Raw genomic sequence first — 19,630 nt, forward strand, 5'->3', positions numbered from 1 at the left:
TGTGTGCACCAGCAGTGTAAATCTCCTGCAGTGTATAATCTAGAAATCATAAATAAAGCATCACTGGCAGTGTCACAAGCTCTGGTCCACTGTGATAAGTATTTACAACACCACATAAATTAACATGTTGGAGCTTTAAAAAGCCTCATCTCATTAGTTAGTTCTCTGAGGACAGATGAAGAGCAGAGGAGATGAAGACAGAGAAGGGGAGGAGATTTAAATGTCCAGCCTGTGAAAAGGTAGTGAGGGGCAATTAGAGGCAAGTGTTCAGAACCACAGCTCAAAGCAGCACTGAACACTGAGGCTGTGGCTGCACATTTTCACCTCACCTCACTTCATTCCCTTTACTTTTTTTCTGGAGCGGATCATCACTTGTCACTGAAGTATTTGGGACTGAAGATCCAGCAGAATGTGCTTTTCTTTGCTGCTTTGTCGGTAGTTCTCACCACTGTTCCATGCTGCAGATGTTGGACCGTTTCAACTTTTGTGCTTTGATTGTTGAGGCGAATGTTGTAAAAATTAGAGGTTTCGTTGCCAGCATTGTTTTATTACCTCTGCACGTCCACTTTGCCCGTGGGGCCTTATTCATTAGTAAGCACAATCTACTTCATCAAGTTACAGGCGGCTGCGGAGCTACGTGACTGCAGTCATTCTCAGCATTACTAAACCCGGACTGGATGACTTGGAAATTCCCAGTCAGCATCTTCTTCTTCACTGAGTAGTTGTCGACTTTTTTTTTTTTTTTTTTTTTTTTTTTTTTTTGCTGGATTGTTTTTTTTTATTGCACTTCTGGAGCCACTATACTACTCCTCTAGTTGCAGGGATCGCGAAATGAAACTCGGTTTTGTCATCGAGACTGCGGTGGCGCTTTATCTGCTGCTCTCACCTGCACAGGTAAGGAGATATTCACCATTCACAGTAAAACTTCACTGTAAGAGGATTATTAATATAACACTGTAGGAGACTGAATCATCATTAATATGTACATAGGGAATATAAAAGTTGAGTCAGCAGAAGTCAGTTGAAGTGATACAGATCCATTGTGCTTTGACACCTTCATTGTGAATATCCTGCACAGTTCATTCATAAGATGAAACGTGACAAACTGCATCACTCTACCCCTGGAAGACATGATGCAAAGTGACTCACTGTTATATTTGGCCAACTTTAGTAAGCTTATAATTACAGGCGCATCATACTTTAAGACCATATTCACAGACTTGGATTACACGCACCGTTTTTTTCCTTTCAGTGTAGATTTCCATCAAAGATCCAAGGTGCTTGTCCCCAAATGAAATATCTTACTGAAACAATTCTATAGATGCATTTATATTGTTTTTTTCTTTTCTTCAAGTAGAGGTAATAGATTCTGGGCTACTTTGTGTGAATCAGGTAAAATTTGTAATAAAGTTTATAATATCAGCTTCCACTCTTGTTTCATCACAACATATTTGCATAGTCTGAGTAGTTATGATGAGAATGATGAATCAGTGTGTGTGTAAAAATGTATTGAGACTTCATTCCAGGCCAGTCATATCACTGTCAGGCGGCGGTGGATTAGTACAAAGCTGGTCTGTTCTCTGTTGCCTGGCATTGCCTGACTTTTAGTGTTACACAGGACAGAGCTGAAACTGGAGTGAGGACTCATTCAAAGGCCTGTGTCACACTGCAGAAACACTTGTAAGAGGATGTGCCATCGGACGGCGGGACTTCTGCCAGCCTCCAGCCCTTGAAAAATTTCATTCTCTGATTTCCTCCCAAGGTGGCTGTGAGCTGGCATCTTTCTCTGAATGCTCTACTACTAAATTAGTCCATTCACGTGTCCATTCACTCTCACTGTTCACTTCACAGACCTGCCTGTTTCCCGTTGCCCTTCTAGCTGTAGTAGTATTACACACAGATCTAGTCAGACCATAAAGTTTGGAAAAACCTCCTTGTCACACTAGATTCTTTAACCAGAGCCTTTGCAGCTGTTGCAGAGTTGAGAGTGAGTAGGAGAGGCATGGGATCACCACATCTTCACTAATCCTCATAATCAGCTCATGGCCTGCTTAGTCAAAACAGAAGTGACAAAATCCAGGGCCCACAACGTTTAACAGGTTGAATGACCCCCAGTGTCCAGACGATTAACAGCAAATGTAAACGGTACAATCCTGAACGTCCTAACTCTCAGGTTATACAGACAATCCAAGCTTCTTCTTATTATCTCTTAAATCACTTACTTGGTTAAAGGGTTGTGTCAATGGTTTTCAGATTCCACAGTTATCATTAAATGTTGGTGAAAAGTAATTTTTTTTAATGTCAGTGGAGTTAGTGACAAGCTATTTAGTCTATTCAGTGACAAAAGGATTGATTGCTCTAGTAGTTATCTGGTTTCCAGCTCCCACAAGCATCCAAATGATGTCGCAGAAAAGAAAAGAAAAAAAAAACATGTCAGCTCTGTGGTTGAAAATGCTACAGTATTATAAATGTTTCTGTGGGAGTTTGTACTTATAAATGTGTACCACTCATTGATAATGATGATTTCTCCAAACTGTCATAGCAGGAGCTGATTCATGCAGTAATTTATGTACACTTTAAAACTTGGAGTATTCAAGAAAGGGTGGGGTTAACTTCAGCTGAGTTCAATTCAGCTTCACTGCCAGAGGTTTACGACACAGCTCAATCTGCTTAGTGTGTGTGTGTGTGTGTGTGTGTGTGTGTGTGTGTGTGTGTGTGTACGTGTGTGTGTGTGTGCGCGTGTGTGTGTGCGTGTGCGTGTGTGTGTGTGTGTGTGTGTGTGTGTTTTGCGAAAACAGGCAAGTTGAAAAGTTATCTAAAATTCTACATAAAATGATATATTGTGCTGTTATTATTTCTTCATACTAACTCAGGTAAAAACATTTTAATAGTATTTTACTCTCCCAACCTCCTTTTCTGCTTCAGTCAATGTTTGCAACTCAAACAACTTTTAACATACAATGACTGTAACATTTGGCTCACAAATTGTATTGTAATCTACCATAAAACATCACCAAACAAATGCCAAGGCAATATTGATCCACAACAAAACCCAGACAATGGTCTATTCCCATGATGAGTGTGAATCATAGTCAGTTAAAGATCACAACCCAGTTGAACACATAGACATACGTATTAGACAGCGCTCTTCACTACCATGATCAAAACCTCAAATGAGGGCTCATCTTTTAGAAGTATTATCCTTTCAGTTGAGCTCACAGACTTGTACCGTCAGTGCCACGGACAAATGAAACCATTCTGGCAGCATGTTCTGTCCAACACTTCACACTTATGTCTATATGTCTCAGTCATGTGTTTACATGTAAAGATGGGATTCAGTGTCTTGAAATAGTTCTGGTCCCATAAGTATAGGACTGTTGATCAAGGGTGGAAGCACCTGCGTTTCCCTTTTGAACAATGGTGGCCTCATAGTTACCCTGTCACCAGGCAGCGTAACAGTGATATAACAGCCATCTATATTCTTTGACACACTCTGTTTCCCTGTCCAGTGTATTATTGGCACTTCCTGTACATACACACCACATGCACACTAGTGCCTGCAGCGCTCTTTTCATATTCAACAAGCTTTGCCAAAAGTTGCTGTACCTGTTGCCTCCTGCCCATTTGACAAACTTTTCCACATAATGCTTCAGGAATCAACAGGAATGCTTGATGTACTCATTGCTTGTAATTTCTTTGAGCAAAAATGAAAGCAGTGAACATTCAGCCTCTGCTCTTGTATTTTCACATTACATTCATGTGACTTTAGACAGGTGTTTCCTTTACATCACAGATGTCAAAACAGTACTTGAGTCTGACCATTTATCACACTCTTGCATCTGTGTTTGTGTACATAGTGTGTTTTTCTTATGCTACTTCATACTTAGTCAAGTATAAATGTCATGACAAAACACATCCAGTATTTACAGAATTCTTTATGCAGAAGGTTTAAAATGTCAACATCATGTGTAAGTTAAACATTTTCAGAATCAAAAGGCTCACTGAAGCTTCATAAACCTTCGTCTGTGGTTGTGACGATCATCCACATGTGCATCTTTCCACTAAGTGGCAGTGACCTGCTGACTGAAGGGGCTCCTTCTTATGTTGTTGTGGTATTTCTCTCTAGTTGTAATGCCCCGGCCCAAGGGAGAGTTGCAATCTCAATCAGGAAATATGGATTTCTCCTTCCTCCTCCCCTGGAGGAGGAGCGGTGGTGCTTGGGGCAGCCGTCTACTCAGCATGCTTTAATCTCCATCTGGATGTAATTTACTCTGGTTTACACAGGGAGAACAGCGTTTACTGTAATAGAGACCACAATTACCACCGGTCAGCCTTATCTCAAGACCTATGTCGTGTGTGTATGTTTGTGGATGGGGTGCGTGGTTTATACAGTGATTGTGTGTGTTTGTGTGTCTTAAGGGGGACATTTGTGCATGCATTAATGGCCTTATACTGAGGAAATGGTGTTTATCTAAATCAACATTTATATGGACCTTTACCTCTGCCCTGTCACTTAACCCTGTATCACTGGGTTTGGAAAATATGTCAGACAAAAAAGTAACCATGAACATGTAAAATCATGGAAGAAAACAATTATTGATGTTTATAATTAAGGATATAAGTCATCTTATAGTAATCTTTCTAAAATTAACTTTTAAACCCAGACAATATGAAATTTTATGTTTACTTATGTTCAATTTAGAGATAAGCTGATGAATCTGTGGAGATGGGATGCTTTACAAACTTTTGCCATCAGCAGAACTCGACTCTATTGGTGGCTGATGGTTAATATCAGGCTTCTTAACTAGAAGTACTGATTTTGAAATAAAATAAAATATAATAAAGTAATCCCATATAAAATCACAGTTCCTCCACACATATTCCACATTTATTTATTCAGCTATTCATGTATTTATTACTTTGAATTAAATGTTCAGTTCAGCAATTGTCCAATTACCTATAACATTAAATATAGTTCATTTCAACCCTTTTTTCAGGGGTTGATAACAACTGATTCATAATAAATATCAGGTGTGTCACTGATCCAATGTATCATTACAATATCAACCTTTAAATATTTCCTTTTGACCTAATTTAACTGTTATTTTATATGGAAACATATTGCTACCAGGCCAGGAAGAAAAATGGATATATGCGATATGAAAAAGTTATAGGTATGATGAGATATTTTCATGTTGTGATGACATATAAACTAAAGTTTAACACTTCGTATTATAATTCCAAGTCCAATTTTATTTGTAAAGCACTTTAAAATAACAGCAAGGTTGGCCAAAGTGCTGAACACATTTGCAATTATTAAATATACATATTACTAAGAAACAGAACAATTAAAAAAAAAAACAATAAAAACCAAGGACAAGTTAACAATACAATTCACATCTCATACTTGGTTAAAAGCCAAAGAGAAAAAATGGGTTTTTAATCTGGATTCGAACACATATAGGGAGTCTGACATACAAAGGTAACTCATTCCACAGTCACGGCATGGATACAGAAAAAGTCCGATCCCCTCTTAGGTTCCCCTTAGTGTGTGGAACAATTAAGAGAAGCTGATCTGTCAAACTGAGACCCTGGGGCTGAATCAGGTCAGACAGATACTGGGGGGCAAGACCATTTTGACATTTAAAAACAAATAAGAGAATTTTAAAATCAATATATCATAAATCATAAATCCGAAAATGCACTGGCAGCCAGTGAAGGAATTCCAAAATTGGGGAAATGTGATCATATTTCCGGCAACCAGTTAAAAGAGGAGCTGCTGTGTTTTGTACCAGTTACAGACGGCCCACAGAAACCTGGCTGATCCCAACATAAAGTGCATTGTAGAATTCTAAGCGAGTGGATATAAAAGCATGGATCAGCATTTCAAAGTGACATCTAGAGACAATAGGCTTTATCTTGACCAGTTGCCGCAGTTGAAAAAAACTGGACTTTATGACTGTATTAATGAAATAGTTTGCTGATAACATTATAACAGAACTCAGTGTTAAACCTTCAATCTTATATTTGTATTGGTAACACATAAAAAAAAGATAATGCTTTAATAATATGAAGATATCTTGCCCTAACAATATGTAGATGTAATAATATGTACCTGCATCTGTACATTTATTTTACTTTAATGTCTGTGAAGTTGTTTAACACCTACTCAGCGTGTCCAATGTGTTCCAATGTGTAGAAATATTTCTACATCACAGCTACTTTAGAAACTGTGTCACATTATTGTGGCACATTGACTTCATGCTCTGCTGAGGTTTGTTGGTGTTTTGCCAGTGCTTTGTGATCATAAGCCCTGACCTGACCACCCTGAGACCCAGCTGGATACTGTCAGCCCTGTAATGGCGCTGCTGACTGCCGGCGTTGTACGTCCACCCACCTCTTGTATACAAAACAGAACATAGGTTTCCTTTGTAGTTGTCGCGGATGGATACAGCGACCTTGGCGAGAATTATTGTTGCTGTCATGGTGTTGATGATGTGGAGACCTTCTCTTGAAAAAGGATGGATGAAAAAGAGCGATGAGGCAGGGAGGTGGCTCTGCTTCTCACTCATCTGGCTGTTTGTGTGTTTGTATTCACTTGTTCTGCTTTGGTGCTCTGTGTTCTGGTGGTCTTGTGTGGTCCAGCGCTCAGGTCCCCTCCCTCAGGATGTTTCCAGTCAGTTGGTGATGCAGGTGCAACACTGGATTGAGGGTGGTAGCTTTGCTTTTAAAATTTTTACATTTTGATAAATTTGCCTTCTGTTTTCATCCCAGGCATTGTCAAATCAATCCAAGAGCAGATCCAGCAGCGGTACTAACCATAGATCTGCAAATCAGCAAAGGACTATCTATCCACACTGTCAGCGCTCCAAATAAGGATGGATTTCAAAGAAGATATTTTTGGAAAGAAATGTTAATAGTGGTATAACATCCCATCTAGCTTCTATTGTTATTTGATTAAGTTCAGAGGAATTGAAGAGAAAACTCAACCAGATCACTCTTGGTATAAGAGTAAACCAAGCACACTTAGTTATCTTCACATAAACTGTGATATTTTTTTCAAATGTTAGTTTAATGTTACCAGCAAACTATTTCAGTTGGATCCCTCCACCAGTTTTTACAAACTTTTTTCAGCAGATTGTTTAATGCCTCTGCTTTAGTGTAAATTAATTATAAGGAACTTGGAGAACAGGTTCTGTCATGACTATTCCGCTTAATCTGAATCATTGCATTGTCATTCTTATGTAATCCATAAAACAAGTGAAACCTGAATGAGTAAATGCAGTCCAGTGGCTGTATTGCTGTGAAGAAATCCAGAAGTTGTCTCATCTATTTAAAATGAACTAGCAGCAAACCGCCCTCCGCTCATGTGATTTTCATAGCTTTACTTCATCTTTCTTTCCTCTCTGTGTCTCTGTAGATTCTGTTTTTGTAACATTTGTGCCATTGTAACACTACCTGCTGTTGAACTGCCTGTAAATACCCCTCCCCAGGTTGACCCTTAACTCTCACAGTTGAAAAATCTTTCATGACCGTTAACACTGGTTCCTCATCATGTTTTATTTTTGCTCCCTAAGCATGCTGTGCTTCCTCTGACAGATGGAGTTAAGCAAGGAGGTTAAAGATGACGCAGTTCAGCTGTGTGGGAGTGGAGAGTAATGAGACACAACAGGTCCTCTGATCTGACCCAGAGGACGAAATAAACTCTCAGCCAGCAGCTTGCCAACTTTCACTAGAGACTTTAGAAACCTACAAGCAGCTTTGCACTAAAGCATGTTGACCACTATAAATGTCACAGTTTCATTAGTACTGTAGCCACTTTAAATGTTTTAATGTCAGTTTTGCAATGCTCATAACGGACAGTGATTATAACTACGATTACATATCCATCATTATAAATACCAAATAGGACTACTGTTGCATCTGCAGGAGTCAGCTGGACCCATTGTGTCTGAACAAGCTTTTACTTTCTGAGTGACAGTCTTGATAAGATAAGATAACTTTCTGCTCATGTTACCGTATTTGGTAAAAATACCAAAATGCAGTTATGGTTAATCTTCTAAAATGACCGGTATTAAGATTTAAATCAACCTTTTGTCACTTGGATGAATGCTCAGCAATTTAACAACAGCAATAAATGAAATATCTGTGAACTGCAGCTATAGCCACAAACACATTACTTTTCCCTACTGATAACACAATTTTAAAGTAGATTTTGCCATGTGTATCTACTCATTTTCTACTATTTGCCATTTATTTATCATAGGTCATTATTACCTTATGAATCTTTTGCAACATATTAGACTTCAATGCACAGAACTGTATATGACCTATTCAACATTAATTTATATCAAGACTGGAATTATGTTGTTCTTTTCCATTTTGCGTCAATTTAAGCCTGAAACTCAGATGCTACTGCTGTCTGTCATCCATCACTTGTTTAATACAGTGTGCAAGTACCATTTGTGCATTTGTAGAACCAAGACATATGTACAATTGAATATTTAAGCTGCGTATGACTTTTGTCGCCAGTTTTTCATAAAATTTGGAAAACCTGAGTCATAGCCTAAGTATCACGAATCTGTTAGTCTTTGCGTGATTATGCACCTGAGTCATTTCCCTCACGGTGAACAACTTCGAAATGTACTCCATCACAAGCCATTTGTTTGTGTACATATCAAACTGAAACCGTCACTTGGGCCTTTTTGGAATTCCATGCAGTCGCAGCAGCAAGAGGCAAGAAGCAATGAAGCTGTTTCCGTGTTTGTTGCTGCTGCAGTCATACTGCGGCTGCATGGAATTCCCATTCCAACAATGCACTTCGCAACAAAATTTCCAAAACGGCCCAAGTGACATCAGTTTAGTATGTAAACAAAGGGACTGCTTGTGATGGAGTACGCTTCGAAGTTGTTCACCGTGAGGGAAGTGACTCAGGTGCATAATCACGGAAAAACTAACAGATTCATGATACTTAGGCTATGACTACAGATTTGATGAAAAATTGATGACAAAAGTCATACACAGCTTTAAGGTGTAGAGAACGCAGAGTAGAGGTGTTCCATCGCAGCTGAAGAACACACACAATACATCACAACAGCTTTATTTGTGTTACACTTAATCACAATTAGTTTCAGAGGTCTTGGCACTCATATTATGAAAGCAATAAATTAAAATAACACTTGCATGTGAGACCCCCCTAAGAGGACTAGAAAGAGAGTGATTCAGCTTCTTGGTTCATTAGACAAGTTTATACTTATTTATTGATGTAAAGAGGGTGTCTCTCTCCATAAAGGCTGAATTTACTTCCAGTCATAATAAATCAAACAGTAATATTACAAGTGCACAGAGAGGAAGAAAAGGCTACGTGAGGATCTTCATGCAGCCTTCATAATCTGTCAGATTCTTGGGGGTAGCTCATTCCTCTACTCTAAACCACAGAGGGTGCCAAAGATGCCTCCTTGTAAAGTCAAGGCTTAACCCATGACCAAGGTTTGAAAATCCTCCCCACCTCACCACATTCTGAACGTGGACTGAGAGCGGAGCCAAAAAGCCCTTGTGATGTGAACCAGCCTCTCCTGAACTGCATGAACAGTTCGAAACCAGACGAGACAGGGTAGATCATATGCCAGGTAACACTGGAAAGGGATTAATTTTATCTGACTGGTGTTTCTAGAGAGGATAAAAAATGCATCAACGCCTCAGAGAATGGAACTGACTTTTAACAATAACTCAGACTGAACTGCGAGTTTCCCATGCTACCAGTGGAGCTAATGTGCTGTTGTGTAACCAACATTGTTTAATGAGTGCCAATCTATAGGATCGCTGTAAGAGGAACATTTTGTCCAATCACTGTGCATAAAAAGAAGATGCTTCAACAGCTCCTTTATCACTGGGAGGACTGAACCTAAGTAGCTGACTGGAACTTGTGTATCTATTGATTTGAAGTCTGTCAAAACACTACTATAGAGAAGTGGGATCTGTCCACCTCATCCCACTGACAGTTTTACAGGAACCTCTGAAATGTTTGTGTGAGTGTGAATGCATCATCATCATTAAAGCAGGACATTCCTCTTTAATCACAATGTTTGGAAGAAGCTGTAACACTGTGCTAGCTGATGTTATCCTCACTCTCAAACTAATTTTGGTCCATAACAGGAAGTGGATGTGTTCTAGCAATGGAAAGATGGTGTTAAAACAGGTCTTATTTCCATCATTTGAGAAATTCCTTGTCTGCCCTGTTTCTATTATATAACTACTTTTGGTCTAACATTCCTCAGCTGATCTCGCTATCAGTGTGTACACAGACAGTGTTACAGTATAAATGTCATCAGGTGTGTGTCACAGAAACAGTCTGTGAAATGTAACACCACTGAAAAGACTACGGAAGCAGCTTGTCTGTCGCCTGCTCACTTGCGTCTGCTGGGGGATATTTTATCAAATGTAGATTCCCCTTCCTGTAATGGAGTCAACCAGAGGTTTTGTGTTTTCCCAGGCAAATGAGAAGTACACTCTGTTTATCATGGGATGATGGGAAAGATGGGACAGAGGGGGAAACCATCAATGGGAAAATAAATAGAGATGAATCTTACACCACAGGAAACAGGTTTTGAACCTAAACACTTGGGCACACAGAGGAATGCGATTTGAAGGAGAGAGTGTTTCTACTGCTTGAGTTTTTCACTGAATGGATAAAAAGGTGTACTGCGTAGTACCAGCTGATACCACCAGGGGATAAAGGATTTCACAACATGCCTACTGTGTTTGATGCTTTATTTATCACAGCTAGACTTAAAAGGTGTATTTGTGCATGTATAGTTTGGCTTGATGATTTGTTGGTTTGTTTGGGTTTTTTTTTTGTTTTGTTTTGTTTTTGTTTTTTTTCTATTTTTATCATGTGCCAGTGTAATCCATTCAGGTTTTGATGCAGTAAAGTATAGTAAAGCTGAAGCCAAGACTTTTTATTAACCAGTTTTCTTTATTAATTCTTTTGCAGTGTCTACCCCTGTCCAGCATAAACAATACAACTCAAGGTAAGTTTTAGCTCTCTAAGTGTTGGAGATGTTAGTGTTTGTGCTCCAAACCAGAGTGTTTTGTAACATAAATGAATAGATGCCAGGCATGACAAAATAGCTCTGAAGGGGAGTGTATCTGTTCATTATGTTTGTCATGCAGTGTTGAGAAATATGAATGACCAAACAAAACTTGCATGTGAGTTAGTCAATGGATTTGATCTGAATCAAGAGCATAGAAGGACATGTCTCGACTAGTAGAAATTACTCATCTCAGAGTAAGTTTTTCCATTTCCATTTAGGAGAGTTCATGCTGGAGCTAAAGAATGTGCTCAGGACTTGACAGTTCTCTTTGCTTCTTCACAGTGTGTTATCATCCTTGCCTCACATTACGAATTCTAATTAAGTGCAGATAAAATAGAAAATATGTAACCTACAAAACAAATGTAATAAATACATGTCAAAGATTTGTAGAAATCTGAAAGGATTAAGAAGACATGGTGCAGAAAAACTGCCAGATAAGCAGCAGACAGGGAGCATTAACTGGCCAGTGAACTGGCCTTTTGCACTGTAACAACATTATAGTTCCTAGACCCATCTCTGTAGCATAGATGATTCCCCAGCCGTCCCCTCCCAGCCTGTCTGCTTTTATAAACAGCTGTTTTGGTGTCAGGCTCCATTTGGTGACCCCAGGGGTCATAGCAGTCCCAGAGGTCCCTGTGGGGCAGCAGAGCTCCAACTCCAACAGAGTTCTGTTCATGGCCATGTTTCCAGTGTTTGTTTTCTCTTCCTTTTCTGTTTGTTCGGCCGTAGTAGTCCCTGTTTCTCCCCCACAGACTGTACAACTGGGACACTTTCACACATATACTCTCACAGGAAGGCATACTGTACATTATACAAACACATTTACCTCATAATGAAAACAGGATACACAGTGGCATATTGCAAATGGTTTCATGTTTCTGTGTACAGCATATAAACTCACCACTCCTGAATTATTAACTACTCAAATTATGTGTGGCTGAAAACATTATTAACTGAACAGTAGGTTATTTTTCAAAAAGTAATAGATTTTCTCTTATGATTTCATTACATGTATAAACACAATAGTGAAAAGACACACTGTAAAACAGAGATGAAAGGTATTTGTGAATAACTCATTCGTCACTCTATGATGTTACTTTTTATACAGTCCTGATGTTCCAAGAAGTCTGGGGTCGGAGCTTCTGTCGGACCATTGAGAAACTGGTGGAGGTGGTGCAGGAATACCCCACAGAGGTGGAGCACATCTACAGCCCCTCCTGTGTGCCTCTGGTGAGGTGTTCAGGTTGTTGTGGGGATGAAAACCTGGAATGCCATCCGACACAAACCACAAATGTCACAATGCAGGTACAGGTACATGGTATGGTTCATGATAGTTGTATGTATCGATTACTGTATGTACAGTTTATTCATCTCAATCTGTTTTATCCTTCAGTTGTTGAAAATTAGACCATCAGAACCAGGTCAAGAATATGTTGAGATGACGTTTGTGGAGCATCAGACATGTGAATGTAGGTAAGAAAAAAACAAAAAACAAAACATCAGATTAATCAGCTATGCACATACTTGACAGAAAATTTGCAGACATCACTGTTTGTTGTACCTGGGTGTTGTTTTTCATTTATATGAATATTTAACTCCTCAGAATCAGGAAGCCTGTTGTGAAGGTGGAAAGGTAAATACATCATTTTATGTCAGTTTTAAAACTGGTGAAAAGGACACATCCATTTGTCAGAGTGTAGATAATAGCATTGATTTTTGCTGCTCTCTCAGGAAAAGGCAAAGAGGAAGAGGAAGGAAGAGGAAGGAGAAACAAAAACTGAAAGAATGTGACAGGTGATGTCTTAATACTGCAGAAACTATTTATTTGCCTCCTGTATATCTCTATTCAGCTTTAATGAGGTTTATTTGTCTTTCAGGTGTCAGATCCCTCGCAGGTAACTGCAGTGGCAACCCAACCTCCTGTTGCAGTGTGGCTCAACATTAACTTCCAGTGCAGTGACGGCATCAAGAGTCTCCTTCGATCATCTGTCAATTCTGTGTCTGCAGCCAGAGGCTCAAACAGCTGGGTGGTTTTGCTGACATGCCTTCCTGCTACTGGACAGGGCATCTGTAATGAAAAGGTTCAGTGGGTGTTGTGATCGGTGGAAATACTGTTGTTACACACCAGAAACAATGGACATCCCTGGGAGCCAGTGCAATTCAGAACCAAACAGACTGATGCCTTCTCATTTACATTAGTTATCATTAAATGTAATTCTGCTCTTTGGTTTTCTATTTAAAGGCTCTTTTTTTTAAACAAGTTATATTTATTGACACAGGTGAATATATTTGGAACAGCAAACTTCAGAAGGTTTGTTGTCTTTTGTTCAGAAACCCAAAGAAGCTTTAGTAGTAAAATGTATTGGGCTGAGAATGCAGCTGTTCTGCACATGCAATAATGAAATGTCTCCCTCTAGTGTTTGTGGAAGCAATAAAACTGTTTGAAGCAAAACTAGCTTTATTTTAGATCAGACAAACAGGATAAGACAAAGATGCTGTTGTTATTGTCAGTCATCAATCACACTTAGACACATCATCAGTTTATTATAATATCCAAACTAACATTTATATTAGTTACAATCTCATAAAGGATTTTACTGTATGAGCCCCCTCTCCCTCCATGACGTTATGTGACCAGAAATTAATACTGACTTGTGATGTAATGCAAAACCTGAATATAAACAGTATTTATGAAAAAAGTGTATCAACTAATTTCATGACAACAGAAGATTATGTATGAATAAATGCTTGAGATACAGTATTTAAGCATCAAATAAATGAAATGGTTTCTCTCCTCCTCCCTGGTTAAGGAAGAGCAGGAGACATTGTCGCAGAAGTTCCATGTAATAAATTAACAAAATCAGTACTGTGTGAAATCTAATGACAACCATGAATTACAGATGCAGTAAGTGTAATTTTGTTGATATAGTTATGTTACTTCTATGTGGTTCCAGGGCTGTATTACAAAGCCGGCAAGAAGCGGACAGATTTTTTTTTTTTTTTTTTTTTTAATTTTAGATCAAGTGCGCAGCAGGCGAAAGAGCTGATGTGAGGCCCAGCTGGAAGTGGCAGATCAATAACCTGAATCAATCCTTTACTATCAATCACAACTCATTTGGAATAGAGCCCGTTCTAAAGTATTAACCGCAATTATTTGTAATCTATTTTTTAAATGCGGTTTAAGGTTCTTAAATGAAAACTGTTTTGTACTTAATGCACTTAAACAGCACAGAAGGTTCCCATGAGCCTTCAACACAGGCGTCTTCCTCAATCTGTTTTTGGAAACAGTGTGATCAGGAGGTGTCAGTTTTAGGTAGTTTTGTTACATGATGGCATATTTCCAATTTATTACTCCGAGGAAATCCCTGTGAACATGTAAAAGATGAAAAGTGTAAACTGTGTTCAAATAAAGAGAGAAGAGTGTGAATAAAACCATATCTGATGCCAGATGCAGAGCTAAAAAGAAATGTTTTCAGTTTGGACTTAAACACTATCAGAGTTTGGGTTTGTCTGATATCACAGATTTCAAATTTTAGTGACAAAACTAAAATGCTGCTTCTCCCTGTTTAGTCCTGACTCTGGGCATGAGCAGAGTCAGGACTAAACAGGTTTTAAAGTAGGACTGAATGCTACGAAAACACCAGTGATAATATGTCATGTTTCAGTCAGTGTAACAGTCCTCTCTATTGTTTAAAGGGGTTTTGTTCACAATGGGCCTCATGCAGCAACAGTCTCTTAAATTTCTAACATTTTTTCTTATTTTTGTTAAGAGAAAACATAAGAGGAATCAACTCTGTTCATGAGGAGTATTTTCATCTCTTGCACTCCACCCAGCTTTTGATTTTTAGCTGTGTGGTTTTATTTCATATGGAAATTTCCCAAAATACACACATCCACACTCATAACAGGTGTGATGGTTTGTACTGATTATACAAGTAAAAATTTATCATTTGTCTGTAATAGTTCACACCAGCAAGAGAGAAATGAACACACTGCACCACAAAAGAATGAAAACCCCCCAACTTTATGTGAACCCTCCTGGAGGAACACATTTATACTAAAACACATGTACATACAGACACCAAGGTACTGTAACACACAATGAGCCGGAGGCCTGACATGGAACATTCTTCACTCATTCGATTACCCTTGTCCTTCAGAACAGGACAAGTCTCTCCCACACGGTGCACAAATCAAGCATTATAGAAAATTAAAATCTGTCCTGGGGAGCTGATGGCATTAAACAGACTGTTCCATATATAATGAGTAAACATTTAGTTCTCTTGCCCCCTTTGTTTCTACTTCAGTTGAGGGTTGCAGGTATATCTCATCATCTATACCAGGGTCAACTCATCCTAAAATGATTTTGACACCTTTGACTTAATATCTTCTTTGTAATTTTTGCATTTCACAAGTTCATCCTGGGGGTGTTATGAATTCACAAGGCTTGGACCCAAATGCGCAAGACTGAGACAGGTGGAACTTAGTTTGAGTCAGTAGTTCTCAAATCCAGTCCTTGAGGACCCCTACCCTGCATGTTTTAGATATTTCCCTCTTCCATCACACCTGGTTCAATTAAAGATTAGCTCATCACCGAGCTCTGCAGAAGCCTGATAACAATGTAATGGCTTCCAGGTGTGCTGGAAGAGGGAAATGTCAAAAACATGCAGGGTAGGGTTCCTCAAGGACCGGATTTGAGAGACACTGGTTTGAGTATTTATTACTCAAGAATAAAAATGAACAAGAAGATCTTCACAAATGTGGTATAAAAAAATTAACAAGAAGTTCTTCACAAACGTGGTTACAAAAAACTAACAAAGATCATCACAATTGTGGAATCTAAAAACTAACAAAAAGGTCTTCACAAACATGGTATCAATAAACTTACAATCAGAGAGAAACAATACAACACAGAGGACCAGGAGAAGGTCAAGGGAGTTCTTGGCTTTGCAAGGAATGAAAGACACACTGACAACAGAGATGAGGAGAGGAGGGTATATAAAGGGAGTGAGATCATGAGCCCCAGGTGCAGACAATCAAGGAAATCAGGGAGGACGCAGACAAGACAGACACAGTGCACACAAGTGAACAAAACCCCTCACCAAAATAAAACAGGAAGTGAACAACACCAACTAACATAAACTGCTTACACCGCTGAGGGTGGTGCATCACAATGAGCTGGATTGGACAATTTGGCGGGATGGTTTTGGCCCGTGGGCCACATGTTTGACACCCTGGATCTATGCAAAAACTTCAAAATGAAACCCACAGGCTAAATTATTTTGCGTGCTTTGTAAGGTTGTTTCATAAATAATGAAACAGCCGCCTAATAATTAATGGGCGGCTGTGGCTCAGTTGGTAGAGCGGGTCGTCTGATGACCAAAGGGTCAGTGGTTCGACTGTCCACATGTCGAAGTGTCCTTGAGCAAGACACTGAACCCTGAATTGCTCTCAGTAGGGCAGGGGTGGCCAACCCTGGTCCTGGAGAGCCACTATCCTGCACTTTTTTAGATGTATCCCTCTTCCAACACACCTGATTCAAATGATAAGCCTATCATCAAGCTCTGCAGAAGCCTGATAACGACCGTCAGGTGTGCTGGAAGAGGGAAACATCTAAAACATGCAGGATAGTGGCTCTCCAGGACCAGGGTTGACCACCCCTGCAGTAGGGCCTGGTAGCGCCTTGCATGGTAGCAGCCGCCCACTGATATATGAGTGTGTGTGTGAATGGGTGAATGAGAGGCTTTGTGAAGCGCTTTGGACATCATGAAGGTGTATAAAATGCACTATACAAGTGCAGTCCATTTACCATTTTAATAAAAAAACAAAAACAAATCCATTGTGTCACCTGAAAATTACAAGAACTTGAGAGGTGATGCCAATAAAGTTGAGTGGAGTAGTGAGCCTGTTTAGATACACACTAAAACTGTGCATAGTTTATTGATTCCACAATACACACACATTTTCAGGGAATATCTGTCAGTAGTGTCTATAGTTCTAGATAAAGAGAGGTCTTGTCTGTGATTTTGCCACCTGATGGTTCATCACATTCAACTGTTCAACGGATTCAGTAGTTAGCCAAGCAAATGAATGAAGATTAAGACGTTTTGTGGATAAATGTTTATAGCTTTTTTGCTATTAAGTATTTTATATTTGTTTTCATCATTCAAAAATACAATGAGTTCCACTCCTACACTTGCTGTACAGCAATACTGACCAGTTCTTTGTCCTGTCATTAAAAAGCAGATGCAGTATGTGATGTTGTTGAGTATTGTTTTAAGGGTTTTTTTGTGTGTTTTTTTTTATGATTTGCTGACCAAATATAAAAGAAATGGCATATAAGTTATTAATGATTGTTTTAAAGGCTAAAACATGAGATATTTAAAAATGGGGAAAGGTGAAAATGTATACCCTAAATGGAGATACAGACTCTATTTTGGAAAATTAAGACATTTTGAATTTTTATTTTGGAAATGTGTTATTGTAGCCTAGATACATTTAGAAAAAAAAAAACTACAACTTTTTCTAATATTTGTATGTGTCTGCCCATTTAAGGGTTAACTGATATTAATATACACCTTCCATCTTTTTGGTTCTGAATCTGCTTTGTTTCGGGTTGTTTTTTGTTTTTTTTACAGACCTCTGTTCCTTGCTCATTTCTCAGACCTCTCCTGAATATTTAATGATAAGGGTTTATTATATACTTTATCCATCAGCGGCAGAATATACTGAAATGTATTAAAACATAAAATTTCAATACATTAACTCAACTAAATAATGGGTTGGAGGGATCTCTGTACCTACTTAGACTGATAATTTCTAGAACTCTTTTCTGTAAAATGAATATTGTTTGTATTGGGCTTTACACCAAACTCACGAAAGTTATTATTATAGTACTATTTGTGTACAGCTCAATGTAGTTTTATTTAGGATCCATAAACAGTTAATATCAGCTAATACTGTCACTTAGATTGTATCATTACTGTAAAATGATACAAAAGCTCTTCTAGCACCTCACCTCTGTGTCTGTGTTTCTGGTTGAATTCTGTGGCACGATCCACTGGCATGTTTGTCTGTCTAGAAGTTCATCAGATGGATTCCTTCTAACACATCCAATCCACTAATGCATGTCTATTCTGTTGAAGTGAATGACTGCATCACTGTCAAATTTGTTAAAAGGTGGATTTTCCCGTGTCTTTTGTTTTATTTTTCTACACATCATATAGGTTTTTAGTTCATGTTGTTGACACCAAAATACTCACAAGTAAATAGTATTCAATTGTAAAGGTCTTGATCAACCTGTCCATTGGTCTTTCCATTTTTTTTTTTTTTTTATGTTTTTTTTTTTGTTTAATCTGAGCAGAAACAGAATCAAACTCAGTAACCAAGAGCTCAGCAGGGGAAGGAGACAAAAAGTGGGGAGAAGGTTCATCTGATTCACTATAAAGCATTGGCTCTTTTTGTTCTGTTGTTTCTTCGTTTTTCAAAAACTAATTCTGTTTTTTCAATGAGGCGACCGGTTCAGAATAAACTCTCGTCTATCCTTCTAACGTTACAATATTGTGATTTCTATTAACCCTCCGGTATCCCGTCCACCATGGCCCTTACTAAGCACCAAGTGTGCGTTTTTTGCACACTTGTGGAATAATGTAAAAAAAAAAAAAAAATTCCATACAGTTTGTTTTTAATTCTTTTACACTTTTTTCTATTTCATCACCTTGAGCTGTAAATAAAAATACCAAAAACTCAATAATTGTCAAATTTTTTTAACCCTTTAAATGCCGTGTTTGTAATGTAAACAAACCTTTTTTTTTTTTTTTTTGATGCAAAAAACACAAAAAATATTATTTTTCAATATACTACATACAAAATGGATCACATATTATTTGCTTTTTGCAGCCTGGCATATGTCAATGATTAACAGCAACATTGGTTAATTTGCATTATTATTTTTGGCGCTAGGTCAAATGTTCAAAAATACTAGCATCTGTCACCAAGTGTGCCAAAAAGGCACACCTATAAATCAAACTATTAAATATTATATATTGATTTATTTTTCTGCTCTAATTTGATTTTATTTTTTAAAATCAAGGTCAGCCCTAATCATACATATCAAATGGAAGAAATAGTGCGTTTTAGGCACACTTGGGAGACAGATGCTAGTCTTGTAATTTTCTTTTGTTTACAATGTGCAAATTTTAGTTGGTGGCCAGAATTTTAAAGATCATGCAAAAATGAACAACTTTTGAATTCTAATCTCATTTAAATTGTGAAAAATAATATGAAGTTTTTTAAGACGAAGTGCAAAGTGTGCTTGTAAGGCGCACCCGGATACCGGAGGGTTACTCTTTATTCTGTGATTGAATCGTTAGGTTGGTCATCACATCTTCTGATTGACTTTTATTAATATGGAAAACCTGTGCCAAATAAATAAACTATATAGAATGTAAATGAATTTTTTATTGTTTTGTGTTATTTATATCATTTGTGAAGCCCGCCCCTTCTAAAGACACCAAAGTCACACGTTTCCATAGTAA

General features: G+C 38.3%; 1 protein-coding gene across 1 annotated transcript; it reads left to right on the forward strand.

Annotated features, from left to right (window-relative positions):
* Positions 1 to 255: 255 nt before the first annotated feature.
* pgfb (placental growth factor b) lies at positions 256 to 14,528 on the forward strand. Its single transcript, XM_030127731.1, has 7 exons — positions 256 to 894; positions 10,994 to 11,030; positions 12,202 to 12,398; positions 12,487 to 12,566; positions 12,697 to 12,726; positions 12,825 to 12,887; positions 12,971 to 14,528. The coding sequence occupies exons 1-7, from the start codon at positions 832 to 834 to the stop codon at positions 12,990 to 12,992; spliced, it is 492 nt and encodes a 163-aa protein (XP_029983591.1). The 5' UTR covers positions 256 to 831; the 3' UTR covers positions 12,993 to 14,528.
* Positions 14,529 to 19,630: the final 5,102 nt, after the last annotated feature.

This window comes from Sphaeramia orbicularis, chromosome 22 (assembly GCF_902148855.1).
Source record: "Sphaeramia orbicularis chromosome 22, fSphaOr1.1, whole genome shotgun sequence".
Classification (NCBI taxonomy): Eukaryota; Metazoa; Chordata; class Actinopteri; order Kurtiformes; family Apogonidae; genus Sphaeramia; species Sphaeramia orbicularis.

Coding starts and splice junctions, on each gene's coding strand:
- pgfb (XM_030127731.1), top strand. CDS start 832: ATGAAACTCGGTTTTGTCATCGAGACTGCGGTGGCGCTTTATCTGCTG. Junction 895..10,993: donor TGCTGCTCTCACCTGCACAG/GTAAGGAGATAT, acceptor ATTCTTTTGCAG/TGTCTACCCCTGTCCAGCAT. Junction 12,888..12,970: donor AAACTGAAAGAATGTGACAG/GTGATGTCTTAA, acceptor TTTGTCTTTCAG/GTGTCAGATCCCTCGCAGGT.